Here is a 13,555-nt window from a genome sequence, read left to right on the forward strand (position 1 = left end):
GCTCTCTGGGAGGATGAGGCAGGAGGATCACTCAAGATCAGGAGTTCAAAACCAACCTGAGCAAGAGCGAGACCCTGTCTCTACTAAAAATAGAAAGAAATTAATTGGCCAACTAAAAATATATAGAAAAAGTAGCCGGGCATGGTGGCCTGCTCCTGTAGTCCCAGCTACTTGGGAGGCTGAGGCAGAAGGATTGCTCGAGCCCAGGGGTTTGAGGTTGCTGTGAGCTAGGCTGATGCCAGGGTACTCTAGCCCAGGCAATAGAGTGAGACTCTGTCTCAAAAATAAATAAATAGAATAATCTTTCCAAGGTAGACATTCCATAGGTTAGGTGCGACTCATCAAAGACTGTACTGGTTTGTAACACAATTTATGTAAGCTTTATGTCAGTGTAGTAAATTACAGCAACTTTATCTTGTTTAGTGATGAGGCCCGTTGCTAATTTATACACCTTTGTGTATATTTGTGATTGACAGTTCTTACCTGTAGAATCTTAGTGCACTGCAGATACATACATGTGAAATGTGGGGAACTTTTTTGTTATTGTTGCTGATTTGCCACCAGTGGCTCTAGGCATTCCACGTGGGTATTGCCAAGCCCAAGCTTCATAGATTTGAGAGAGAGAGAGAGAGAGAGAGAGAGAGAGAGAGAGAGAGAATTGAAAGGAAACCGAAAAGGAGGTACAGAAAAAGTTGGATTGTGTCCTTTGATAACTTGTTCCAGTATATGGCCTAGTTTTGTTCTGGGTACCCCTGAATGTCGTACAAAAGCCAGTACATATAAAAAAGGATGGATGAGGCTTTATGCATTTGATAATGGCCTTCTTCCTTTTCTTTTCATGTCCCCTTTTGTACTGTTTTTTTCTTGCAATATTTTGCAAGAAGGGAAGTACCATAAGAGCCAAACCTGGTCTTGAATATTTAAATGTTAACCTAAAGAGCTATTATTTCAAGCAATGTAATTTTTTTCACATTTACTTTTTCCCTAAAACAGATCTTTTATTATGATTTTAATTTTGTTGTTGTTGTTTTGCTTTTTTTGTTTTGTAGACACTGTTGATTCCATTACTCCTGACAAAGTACGAGGTTTAAGGGATATGTTGAACAGCAGTGCAATGGACATAATGTATTATACTAGCCCACTTTATAGAGATGAAGTAAGTGTCATGATTATTTTATTGCTGTTGGGTATTTTTTAGAGTGATACAATATAAATGTCCTGAATTTTAACATTTTATGCTCTTTTTTTTTTTTTTTTTTTTTTTGAGACAGAGTCTCGCTTTGTTGTCCAGGCTAGAGTGAGTGCCGTGGCGTCAGCCTAGCTCACAGCAACCTCAAACTCCTGGGCTTGAGTGATCCTTCTGCCTCAGCCTCCCGAGTAGCTGGGACTACAGGCATGCGCCACCATGCCCGGCTAATTTTTTCTATATATATCAGTTGGCCAATTAATTTCTTTCTATTTATAGTAGAGACGGGGTCTCGCTCTTGCTCAGGCTGGTTTTGAACTCCTGACCTTGAGCAATCCGCCCGCCTCGGCCTCCCAAGAGCTAGGATTACAGGCGTGAGCCACCGCGCCCGGCCTATGCTCTTTTTTAAAAAGCAAATGAGAGCCAGGCGTGGTAACTCACCCTGTATCCAAGCACTTTGGGAGGCCAAGACAGGAGGATCACTTGAGGCCAGTTCAAGGCCATCCTGGGCAACATAGTGAGACCCTGTCTCTACAAAATAAATTTTTAAAAAAATTAGCTGGGCATGGTGGCATGCACCTCTAGCTCTAGCTACTCAAGAGGCTAAGGCAGGAGGATCTTGAGCCCAGAAGTTTGAGGCTGCAGTGAGCTATGATCTTGCCACTGTACTCCAGCCTAGGGTAACAGCAAGACCCTATTTTATCTCAATAAAATAAAAGCAAATGAGAATTCATTAATCTGTAAATAGCCTGTATTTAATAGTGAATTTGATAGTCTTCAACCTAGATGGTAGAACCCTTAATAAAATGGATGGGTCTCAGGGATGGGAGGATTGGTTAGAAAATAGCTCTTTAAGAAACATCAGTTTTCATAAATCTGATTAATTACACCTGTGATTGTTGCCTTCACAAACAAGTTTTAGACACAAAATTTCCTTTACATTTTTTGTATATAGTATACTTATTTTTACTGCCTGACTTCTGTAATGGATTCATATAGTTCTCAAATGGTAGTGTTACTGATGCATCACAAAAATAACACTGAAGGGGTGAGAGGTGAAGATTTATTCCGTGGAATGAGAGAATCTCCACCAAATGCATTTTGTCACTTTATTGGTAAGAGGGAAAGAAATTCTGTTTCATAGGAATAACTAACATTTGTTAATTGCCTAACGTGTATTAACTTGTTTAATCTTTATAAAAACCCTGTGAAGTAGATACGATTAGTGTCCTCATTTGAAGTATCCTCATTAGTATCCTCATTTCCTCAGTTTCCTCAGGAGGAAACTGATGCAGAGAGATTAAGGGACCTGCCCAAAGTATCCCACCCAAAGTGGCAGAGCCAGGATTTGAACCCAACTGATAGACTGTTTACCACTCCTTTCTTTTGTGCTCATGGTATAATCAGTCTGTCTTTTATTTATTGGCTGATTATTTTTACTTTCCTGGGATTTTAATTTAATCAGTAACATTTAGTGAGCACCAAACACTGGCTAACATGGGGTCAGTTTGCTGTAAGCTGTTACCCCCTTCTTAGTAGGGGAACAGGGAGAATCAGTACAGGTATTTGAAAGTAAAATCAGTTGCTTTGGTAAAATTTCTTTATCAGGAATGCCAGGTAAGATTTGATGTGTATCCTGAATCAGCTGGTTAAAGGTGTTTTGAACTAAGGAGATCATCTACATGTTTATTGAAAATTTGTTTATTGAGAACTTACTAGGTATAAGGTACTGTACAAGGATATGAGTCCCTGCCTTCCGGAAAGTTTAAAATATTACAGTGCATAAGCATGCATTTGTGAAATGACGGAACAGAAGTCCATGGAAATTTTTGAAATTATTTTCCCCCTGGAAAAAAAAGTGTTTAGGCTTATTGTTATAATATTTAAATAAATTATATTTTTATATTTTTTCCTTAATCATATATGGCCTCCATTTTTTTTCTAAAAATCATTCTGAAGTCATTTTTTACAAATTGTATATGGGCTTTAGTGACAGTCCAGTTTTAATCCCACTGTAACACTTAAGTTTTATATGGTTTCTCCATCTGCAAAGTGGATATTCTGACAATAGCTACTTCATAGGGTTCTTGAAAGATGAGTTGAGATAATGTTCATATTAACATGTGGCACATAGCAGTCAACAATCATTAACTATTATTACAGGTGCCCTAATATCAAATCATTTTAGTTTCCAAATCCTGAGTAAAATTCTCCAATGATGAAGCAGGTGCATTGCTGCCTGAGACACTTCTGTTTTCATAAGGAAGGGTTTGATGTTTTCTGTGGGAGCTTTCTTTCATCAATTTTTTTTAATCTAAAAATATTACTAAGCTTTGAAAAACTAAATATGGAATAGAGCCTAGCAATAGGGTTTAATATATATGCTTTCTAAGTAGAGATCATAGATTTCTTGAGGTTCAGTAACCTACAGCTATCTTTATAATAAATATGTAAAGCATTTCAAAGTTAGCAAGTTTATTGTTTTTGTGTGTATTAAATTAACTTTTAAGTTTAATTTGCTAAATATTTTCTGAGCACTTTTTGACACATTTTCATTTTTATAAACTAATAAATTGACTTGGATTTAGCAAAGGCAGATAGTGTTCCTCCCAAATATTTTCAATTTTCTTAAGAGGAGGGAAATAGGAAAAAATAGTTCTATCACGCACCCCACTTCTATCTTCATAGATTCCAGCAAGAGATGATAATAGTCTAACCCAAAATAGTGTCTATAGAATAACGAGGCCGGGCCTAATGGCTCACACCTGTAATGCTAGCACTCTGGGAGGCCGAGGCAGGAGGATCGTTCGAGGTCAGGAGTTCAAGATCAGCCTGAGCAAGAGTGAGACCCCGTCTCTACTAAAAATAGAAAGAAATTAGCTGGACAACTAAAATACATAGAAAAAATTAGCCAGGCATGGTGGTGCATGCCTGTAGTCCCAGCTACTCAGGAGGTTGAGGCAGAAGGATTGCTTTAGCCCAGGAGTTTGAGGTTGCTGTGAGCTAGGCTGAAGCCATGGCACTCTAGCCCAGGCAACAGAGCAAGACTCTGTCTCAAAGAATAAAGGGAAGGAATGGATTCAAAATATAAGTATGAGGTCAAATTAAAAGGTCTTAAAATGATTTGTTATGAGTGATACAGTAAGGAAAAAGACAAAGATGTCTTAGTATTTCTAGCTTAGGCAACTGGTAGATTGTTCTGATAATAACTAGAAATGGAGGAAGTGGAACCGGAATTTTTGTGAGGAAGGACAATAGAACATAAAAAAATAATGAATTACACTTAACTAAGTTTTAGGCATGTCTATGATTTTCTTCTAGAGTTGTATAGCACAGAATATAAAATTGCAAATGAAACCAGTGGAGGGGGGAGGATGGTGGAGAGCATGTTACCATACATGCGCATGTACACGTGCACACATACACACACTCTCTTTCTCATGTATGGTCGGTGTATCCCTAAGAGCATAACTCAAAGCTCTGGGCATTGATGAATCAGAAAGGAGTCACTTTCTGTTTTGCTCTTATATCTGTAAAGATAATTATCCTCAAATGCAGTTGAATATAACAGATATTCAATAAGAAGAGGGAACCCATGGCTAGGACAAATGAGATGCAAAGAGAACACACAGCCCCTTGGATTTGTTTGTCTGGAAAGCACTGAGATTGATCAGTAGACTTTAGCAGTGTTTCCCAAGCATCCCTGGTTAGAACAATCACTTGGGATACTCATTAAAAACACAGGCAAAAAGGAATGCGGAGGGCTGGAATTGTGAGTACCATTGTGAACTCAGAACTTCTAAAATGTGTGTGTATAGGTACTATGTGTATATGTAGGTGAATACATAGGCGTACTTTAGAATTGGTTCCAGACCATTGCAACAGAGTACCACAATAAGTAAGTCATACAAATTTTTTGGTTTCTCAGTGCATATAAAAGTTGTATTTACACTATTCTGTAGTCTATTAAGTGTGCAATAGCATTATGTCTAAAAAGGTATATACTTAAAAAATACTTTATTGCTAAAAAATGCTGGCACAGAGACACAAAGTAAGCACATGCTGTTGGAAAAATGATGCCAATAGACTTGTTCAACACAGGGTTACCACAACCTTGCAAAAAATAATAATTTGCATTATCTGTGAAGCATAGTGTGTCTATATATGCATACATTTCCTAACTTTGTCCACTGAAATGGCCAAGAAGCAAAGACACCCCAGTCACAGGGAGCACACGTAGCACCCAGATCTTTTCCCTTGGTGTTATTATTTCTCACTAAGAGAAACTAGGGTTCCTTGGGGCTGACTCTGGGGTTAAACAAGTTATTATGATAGAAAGTAGGAAAATGTTCAAAAGAATCCTGGGGCAGGTCACAGCACAGGAGCCAAATTAATGAAGCAGCTTCCACTGGCCAAATCTGGAACAATTTGGGCATCAAAATAAGTAATCACTAAAGTTGGTATTCAACCCCCCACTGCTAAATTTGACTGGCTTTAAAAAAAAAAAAAGAAAAAAAAAAAAAAAAAAAAAAATAAGTAATTATTACCACTTATAGTAATGAATTATTAGTACTTTTAATATGGAATTATATTAAGGATATAATAAGGAAATCATTAAAAAATCATAAACCTACATTCATTATAAATATACAAATACATGTGGGAGAAGGGAGGTCCCTTGCTCAGTAGAATGTTGAAGACTGAATGGTAGAAGGAATGCTAGAGTTGGAAAGTCATCATTTTGCAGCTGTCATGGTAGGATCAGATAAGAGAAGACTGAGCACCAATCATTGATGGATACCAAGTTGACGGCAATATTTTCATGAGCAGGATATTTGCATAGTCTTAAAGTATATCCCCACAGACTGCATATTAGTTTTAAAAGGAGAAACAGTAATTATACACTGGAGAAATCAGGTAATACCTAAACTGGGTGCTCCTGAGAGACAGATGGGCATTAGGTGCTTTGAGATGTGATACCCAGAGGAGGACACAGCATCACTTAAGCAGTATTCTAATTATAAGGAAACATGAGACACAAAATGAAGACATTGTAGTAAAAAAGTAGGAATGGGACTGTATTCTTTAAAAATAAGAATGGCTGTGGAAAATGTTCCAGATTAAAGGAAACTAAAGAGACCTGATAGCTAAATGTAATATCTCATCCTAGACTGTATCCTGTACTGGATGGAAGAAACTACAGTAAAAAGGACATTATTGGATCAGCTGACATGAGTGGGAACATGGATGGTATATTAGATGAGATATTGTATCAAAATAAATGTATGAATTTGGTAACTATGATTATAGAAGACAGTATTCCTAATTTTAGAAATATGCAATGAGGTATTTAGGGATGAAAGACAATGGTATATGTAGTAAGTCCTTAAATGGTTCCCCAAAAGATTGGCGCGGGGAGGGTGTGTGTGTGTGTGTGTGTGTGTGTGTTATAGGAGCAGAGAAAACAAATAATAAAGCAAATGGGATAAAATGCTAACAATAGGTGGAACTGAATAAAGGATATATGCATGATCTTTGTACTATTTTTATTTTGCAACATTTTATAAATTTGAATTTTTTTTTTTTAAATAAAAAGTTAAGAAAAGGAAATGAGGAAAAAAATAAGTTTCCCAGGTCATTCCCCCTGGAGATTCTGATTCAGTGGGTCTGAGATGGAGCCTGTGAATGTGTATTTTTAACAGTTCCCCCAGGCGATGCCATCAGGGAATTTTGAGAAACACTGCTTAAGGTATTGTGAAGAACAAAAGGGGTACTTCCTACGTGAGAGGTGGGCAAAAATTCTTCTTATTTTTTAAAAAAGAAAGTCAGTTCTGCAAATTAAAATCCATATAACATGAGTTTGGTATTAGGCAATATTCTAGAATAAATTATTTAAAAGTATATCTTTCCTTGGATAAGTAGTGATTAGGAGGAATGTAGTCATGCCTAGAGAGTGAACCTTGTTTGGTTTATTTGACAGGTATTTGAAAGAGCCTTTTTTTCTCTTCCTCTCTGAGCCTTTGTAGTCACATAAATGCATTCTCAAAACTTGCTACTTAACTAGCTGTGTGACCATAGATGAAATTTCTCACTTTCTTAGCTTTTTCACTTATAAAATGAGTATAAAATACCTAATAAAGGTTGTCATGAGGGTTAAAGATGTAATGTGGACAAAGTTCCCAGTATAATTTGTGGTGCTTAGACATTCAAGTTGTGATTATGTATATATTTGTTTTGATGTATTTCAAGTGCTACCATGTTTTTAAAAAACAGACTGACTTTGTTAACTCTAGAAAATATCAGTGAATAGAAAATATGGGAAGGAACATGTTTGTTTACTATAATGAAGAACTCTGTAAAAGCTGTCTTAAAAAAATAGAAGTGGGCCGGGCGCTGTGGCTCACGCCTGTAATCCTAGCTCTTGGGAGGCCGAGGCGGGCGGATTGCTCAAGGTCAGGAGTTCAAAACCAGCCTGAGCAAGAGTGAGACCCCGTCTCTACTATAAATAGAAAGAAATTAATTGGCCAACTGATATATATATAAAAAAAAAAAAAAAATTAGCCGGGCATGGTGGCGCATGCCTGTAGTCCCAGCTACTCGGGAGGCTGAGGCAGAAGGATCACTCAAGCCCAGGAGTTTGAGGTTGCTGTGAGCTAGGCTGACGCCACGGCACTCACTTTAGCCTGGACAACAAAGTGAGACTCTGTCTCAAAAAAAAAAAAAAAAAAATAGAAGTGAACACTTAAAAATGGAGATACTCACTGAGATAGATGCAGAGTGACCACTTATGGAGATGCCACTGAAGGGACTGCTAGCTTCACACAGTTAAATAGATCATCTCTGAGGTCCCTTTTAACTCTGAGATTCTGACATGCTCATGGGAGGACCCTAATTAGTGATTTGATAATAATCACTGGAAAACCATGGTTAAGGAAAAAGTTGTGTGCATCAGTCAGTATTTCTCAGGTCGTACTTCCTGGCGACCAGTTAGAAAAAACTCAACCAGAAAAAATTAATTCCAGACTATCCAAGAGATCATTAGAGAGCGTTTGGCCCTTACTTCAACCCTAAATAAAGTAACAAGAAATCCAGAGAGACCTGTGTATCTTGTATACATCTGAACTCTGTTTTCAATGGCTTTTAAAAACTGAATTATAAAGAAAATTGTCATGGCCACATCTTGTTGTTGCTATTTGAAAATTATTTAATTGATACATATGGCTAAAACTCTCTAAAAATTACTTTTTCTCTTTAAAATTTCTTGAAGCAAGGAGGACAGAGGTGTAATTATATTCCTCAGCCATATTTTGTGTATTTGGATTCACTCTTGAAACTGCTGGTATTTTTCTCCTTGAGTTCATTTTTTTCATAAATTTTAACTCTTGAGCAGTGGTTATGAAAATTAGAAACTGTTTTAAGCTTTTGAAAGCCATCCAATGCTTACTATGTAAAAGGTTTACCGACTTGATTAGATAATATCACAGCACTAATAAAGTTAGTATCATATCATGTGTTATTAATCTTGGCTCAGATGTCCCAAATGAATATATTTGGTTACAAAGAGGTCGTAGCTGGGAGAATATAATTGGATCGGAAAGGAGAAGGAAAAGAAAAAAAAATCCTAATTAGAGTAAACTTTTTGGATATAACATACAGGTGAATTTCTCCTTTTGCTGCTGAGTGAGTGAGTTATAGAAGCATATAAAGATAGTGCAAAGCTGTTTAAAAAATTGGCTTTCAAAAGTCATGATGTCCTACCACAAATGTTTCTGCGTATATGTATAAGAAATAGGCAAAGATAGAAAATACTGCCATATGTTGATATGTTCTAATAAGGAAATACGAAGACCATTTCTAGTTAAGTGTATAATTATTAAAACAGATGAAATCATCACATCTTCAAAGACTATCAACGCCTCACGCCTGTAATCCTAGCACTCTGGGAGGCTGAGGCCGGCGGATTGCTCGAAGTCAGGAGTTCGAAACCAGCCTGAGCAAGAGCGAGACCCCGTCTCTACTATAAATAGAAGCAAATTAATTGGCCAACTAATATATAGAAAAAATTAGCTGGGCATGGTGGTGCATGCCTGTAGTCCCAGCTACTTGGGAGGCTGAGGCAGCAGGATTGCTTGAGCCCAGGAGTTTGAGGTTGCTGTGAGCTAGGCTGACACCACAGCACTCACTCTAGCCTGGACAACAAAGCAAGACTCTTTCTCAAAAAAAACTATCAACGCTATGCACCATTCCATGGTGAAATATTTTAGTATCAAATAGATTTTCTCTGCCTTGGATGTTTACCCTTGTTTTGTTATCCACATATGATTGCCAGACTAATGAAGTAAGTGGTATAGTGAGAAATGCTTTAAATTTTTTAATATGGTTGGATGCAGTGGCTCATGCCTGCAATCCTAGCATTCTGGGAGGCTGAGGTGGGAGGATTGTTTGATCTCTGAAGTTTGAGACCAGCCTGAGCAAGAGCAAGACCCGTCTCTACTAAAAATAGAAAAATTAGCCCGGCATGATGGCATGCACCTGTAGTCCCAGCTACTTGGGAGGCTGAGTAAGGAGAATGCCCAGGAGTTTGAGGTTGCAGTGAGCTATGATGATGCTACTGCACTCTAGCCTGGGTAGCAGAGTGAGATTCTGTCTCAAAAAAGAAAGAAAAATGTTGAGTATGATAAATAGGTTAATCATTGGTAGTATGCTTTCCTTTTTTTAAATTTTATTTGGGGGGATTGGCTGATATTTTTTAAAAACAAATATTGAGTACTTTTTGTCAGAGTACTGAAGTATATACATTTTAGTGCTTCTAGATTTATATGGTATGAGTCTTAAAATCAAGGCCTTCAAAAGTAAAAACTATTGGCCTGGTGTGGTGGCTCACGCCTATAAGCCTAGCATTCTGGGAGACTGAGGCAGGCAGATTGAGCTCAGGAGTTACAGACTAGCCTGAGCAAGAGCAAGACCCCCATCTCTACAAAAAATTATAGAAAGAAATTAGCTGGACAACTAAAAAAAAATTATATAAAAATTAGCCGGGCATGGTGGCACATGCCTGTAGTCCCAGCTACTCGGGAGGCTGAGGCGAGAGGATCACTTGAACCCAGGAGTTTGAGGTTGCTGTGAGCCAGGCTGACACCATGGCACTCTAGCCTGGGCAACAGAGTGAGACTGTCTCAAAAAAAAAATAAATAAATAAAAACTATTAAGTGTTATTCTTAAAGGAATTTATCTAAGTATTAACTTTTTCTGTACCTCCTTCATATAAATAAATCAGGAAAATTATACATTTTAAGGATTAGTTGATATTCTTATCAAAGCCAAATTCAAAGCATTACATTATAGTTCCCTTTGAACAGAGCCATGGAATATCATATCATATATTGCATACTTTTTAAACTATATTAACTAGAGTTTTACCTGTAATTCATGTCTTGGAAGGTTTTTATGTACATATGCCAGGACATCAGTAGTTCCTGTGTGGCCCCCAGGCCAGCAGCATTAGCATCTTCTGGGACCATATTAGAAATGCAAATTCACAAGCCCCATCAGAATTTCTGATTCAAAAACTCTGAGATGGTACCTAGCAATCTGTATTTAATAAGCCCTCCAGGTGATTCTGGTGCATGTTGAAAACTGGAGAACTATTGCACTAATATATGAAATTCTTTTTATTTTCCAAGGGTAAGAAAAATAAAGTGTCTAATTAAAATAAAACTTTTGCATTCCTCCCCAGAGGAAAGGCAGTTTATTATCCTTCCACATGTTATAAACTGGTCTTATCCTTTTCTTCTTTCCTTGGCTGAATATATTTCATCGGACATGATACACAGTTTCAAAGCTTTAACTAGACCTCAGTATTGCATTATAGAGCTCTGAGATGTCAACCAAGAGAATATCATGCCCTCATTTTTGTTACTACTGACGCTGCCAATCATAAAGTGCTCAAATGATTTTCAGTTTATGTCAGCAGGTAAAGAATGTTTAATAAAAGTTGATGGAAGCTAGTTTTTCTCTTGAGATATAACAAGATTGAAAACTGAAGCAGCAAATAACTAATATTTGTATGTCACAGTAACAGCTGGCATATTGAGAAGTATTGAAATGAGAAATTGATCAAGGAGGAAACTTATAATCAAATATAGAAGTAGGCAATGGTAGGAACAAGACAGGACTTCCTTAAAACTCAGGTGAGGGCCCAGTATGGGTTTGAGTAACAGAAAAACCTTATGCTCCTGTAATTATGGGATATTTCAGTAATATTTGTTAAAGCTTAATTTCAAAGAAAGCTTTATAAAGAAAAATTACCAAGATACTGCCCAAATATTAACCTCTAAACTTAAAAAGACCCTGCTTCTAGCAATAGAAAATAACTTTTTACTCATATCTATGTTGCTAACTTAGTGGGAATTTAGTAGATCAACGTTAGCTTTTTCTTCAGTCATACAATAGCCTTTCGTTACATTACTTTATCTAAATACATACATAAACTCTGATATCCTTTTTCTAAGATTTACCATGACTAAAAACCACAAGGTACAAAAATTTAGAATTGCACATGGGTAAGTTACAATAAAGAAATCGCAGGCATCTTTGGATATCTTATTGGAATCAGCATGGAACTTTTTTTTTTTTAATCTGTAGAACTGCTAGCTCATACAGTTGGTTTAAGGACTAGGTAAGGATCTATGTGGGTAATATCTGCCTATATTCTTTATTAATGATATACATTAAAATATATATACTTCATTCTTGCAAGGTTTTGAAGTACTTGGGTTAATTTTAATAACAGGTATATTTGGTCAATAATATATGTTTTTTTCCTTAATACATTGGAGTTTACAAATGAAGTTTAAAGCAGACTAGCACAGAATAGGTTAGACAAAAATAAATAAATAAATAAATAAATAAATAAATAAATAAAAAATAAAGCAGTCAATGATAACTCTAATAACATTTTCTTATTTCAAACAGCTAGTTAAAGGCCTTCAGCAAGAGCTGAATCGATTATATTCCCTTTTCTGTTCTCGGAATCCAAACTTTGAAGAAAAAGGGGGTAAAGTCTCAATAGTGTCCCATTCCTTGGGATGTGTAATTACTTATGACATAATGACTGGCTGGAATCCAGTTCGACTCTATGAACAGCTGCTGCAGAAGGAAGAAGAGTTGCCTGATGAACGATGGCTGAGCTATGAAGAACGACATCTTCTGGATGAACTCTATATAACAAAACGACGGTAAACTATCTAGTCTTTTGAGAGAATTTTGTATGTTTATATGGAATTATTGGATCTTTTAGTAGAAAATATCTTAAGGTTTTCATGGTAAAGAAAAAATACATTGTCCAGGATACAACATTACTAGATAGTATGCCTAATCAAGCTAGAGGCTATTTGTTAATTTTCATGCTAATTACATTTATTTTCCTGTAGTATTAAATAGTTTTGTATTCTCCTTTTTTTTTTCTATCTTTTCTTCACAATTTTTCAGTATTGAAATCTAAAACTTATTCCAAGCTGAGTCATTGTATAGAATTCTTATTGAAAATGTTTACTGGTTTATAATACTTGCTAGTTTTACTGATCTTTAAAAGTATGTCTCACGCCTGTAATCCTAGCTCTTGGGAGGCCGAGGCGGGCGGATTGCTCAAGGTCAGGAGTTCAAAACCAGCCTGAGCAAGAGCGAGACCCCGTCTCTACTATAAATAGAAAGAAATTAATTGGCCAACTGATATATATAGAAAAAATTAGCCGGGCATGGTGGCGCATGCCTGTAGTCCCAGCTACTCGGGAGGCTGAGGCAGAAGGATCACTCAAGCCCAGGAGTTTGAGGTTGCTGTGAGCTAGGCTGACGCCACGGCACTCACTCTAGCCTGGACAACAAAGTGAGACTCTGTCTCAAAAAAAAAAAAAAAAAAAAAAAAAAAAAAAAAAAAAAAAAAAAAAGTATGTCTCTACCTTTCTTATTATTATTCTGAAAATAATTTTTAAACCCTGTTTTTCTTGGCAAATGTATTTTTTACATTTGTTTTTACATGTTATATTTGTTTTTACATGTTACATTTGTTTTTACATGTTATATTTTTTACATGTTATATTTGAACATAATTACATATTATATAATTATAAACAGATTTTATAATCACCTGATTATTTATGGCCTTCCTGATACCATCTTGTAATACTTTGCTACTTTTCTGTCTTCAGCTATAGTTACATGTCTTATCTTCATTGTCCTGTTTAATACTCACTCATCTGATCCATTTCAATAGAACAGTGAAAAATCAGTCATTTTGATAGTTTAGCATTATATAAAGGGGCCAATTTAATTGATTAAAATGTTTACTCAGGAAGCCTCAGTTTTGTTTTA

At 36.4% G+C, this 13,555-nt stretch overlaps 1 protein-coding gene across 8 annotated transcripts in view; it reads left to right on the forward strand.

The window, feature by feature from the left end:
• The window catches only part of DDHD1 (DDHD domain containing 1), an 85,576-nt gene that overhangs the window by 52,134 nt on the left and 19,887 nt on the right, over positions 1-13,555 (forward strand). For all 8 annotated transcript variants that reach the window (XM_076004022.1, XM_012757982.2, XM_012757984.2 and 5 more), the window contains 2 exons: positions 1,050-1,156; positions 12,161-12,423. In XM_076004022.1, the coding sequence (XP_075860137.1) occupies positions 1,050-1,156; positions 12,161-12,423 (370 nt within the window). The remainder of the gene's footprint in view (positions 1-1,049; positions 1,157-12,160; positions 12,424-13,555) is intronic.

Source organism: Microcebus murinus, chromosome 6 (assembly GCF_040939455.1).
Source record: "Microcebus murinus isolate Inina chromosome 6, M.murinus_Inina_mat1.0, whole genome shotgun sequence".
NCBI classification, from domain to species: Eukaryota; Metazoa; Chordata; class Mammalia; order Primates; family Cheirogaleidae; genus Microcebus; species Microcebus murinus.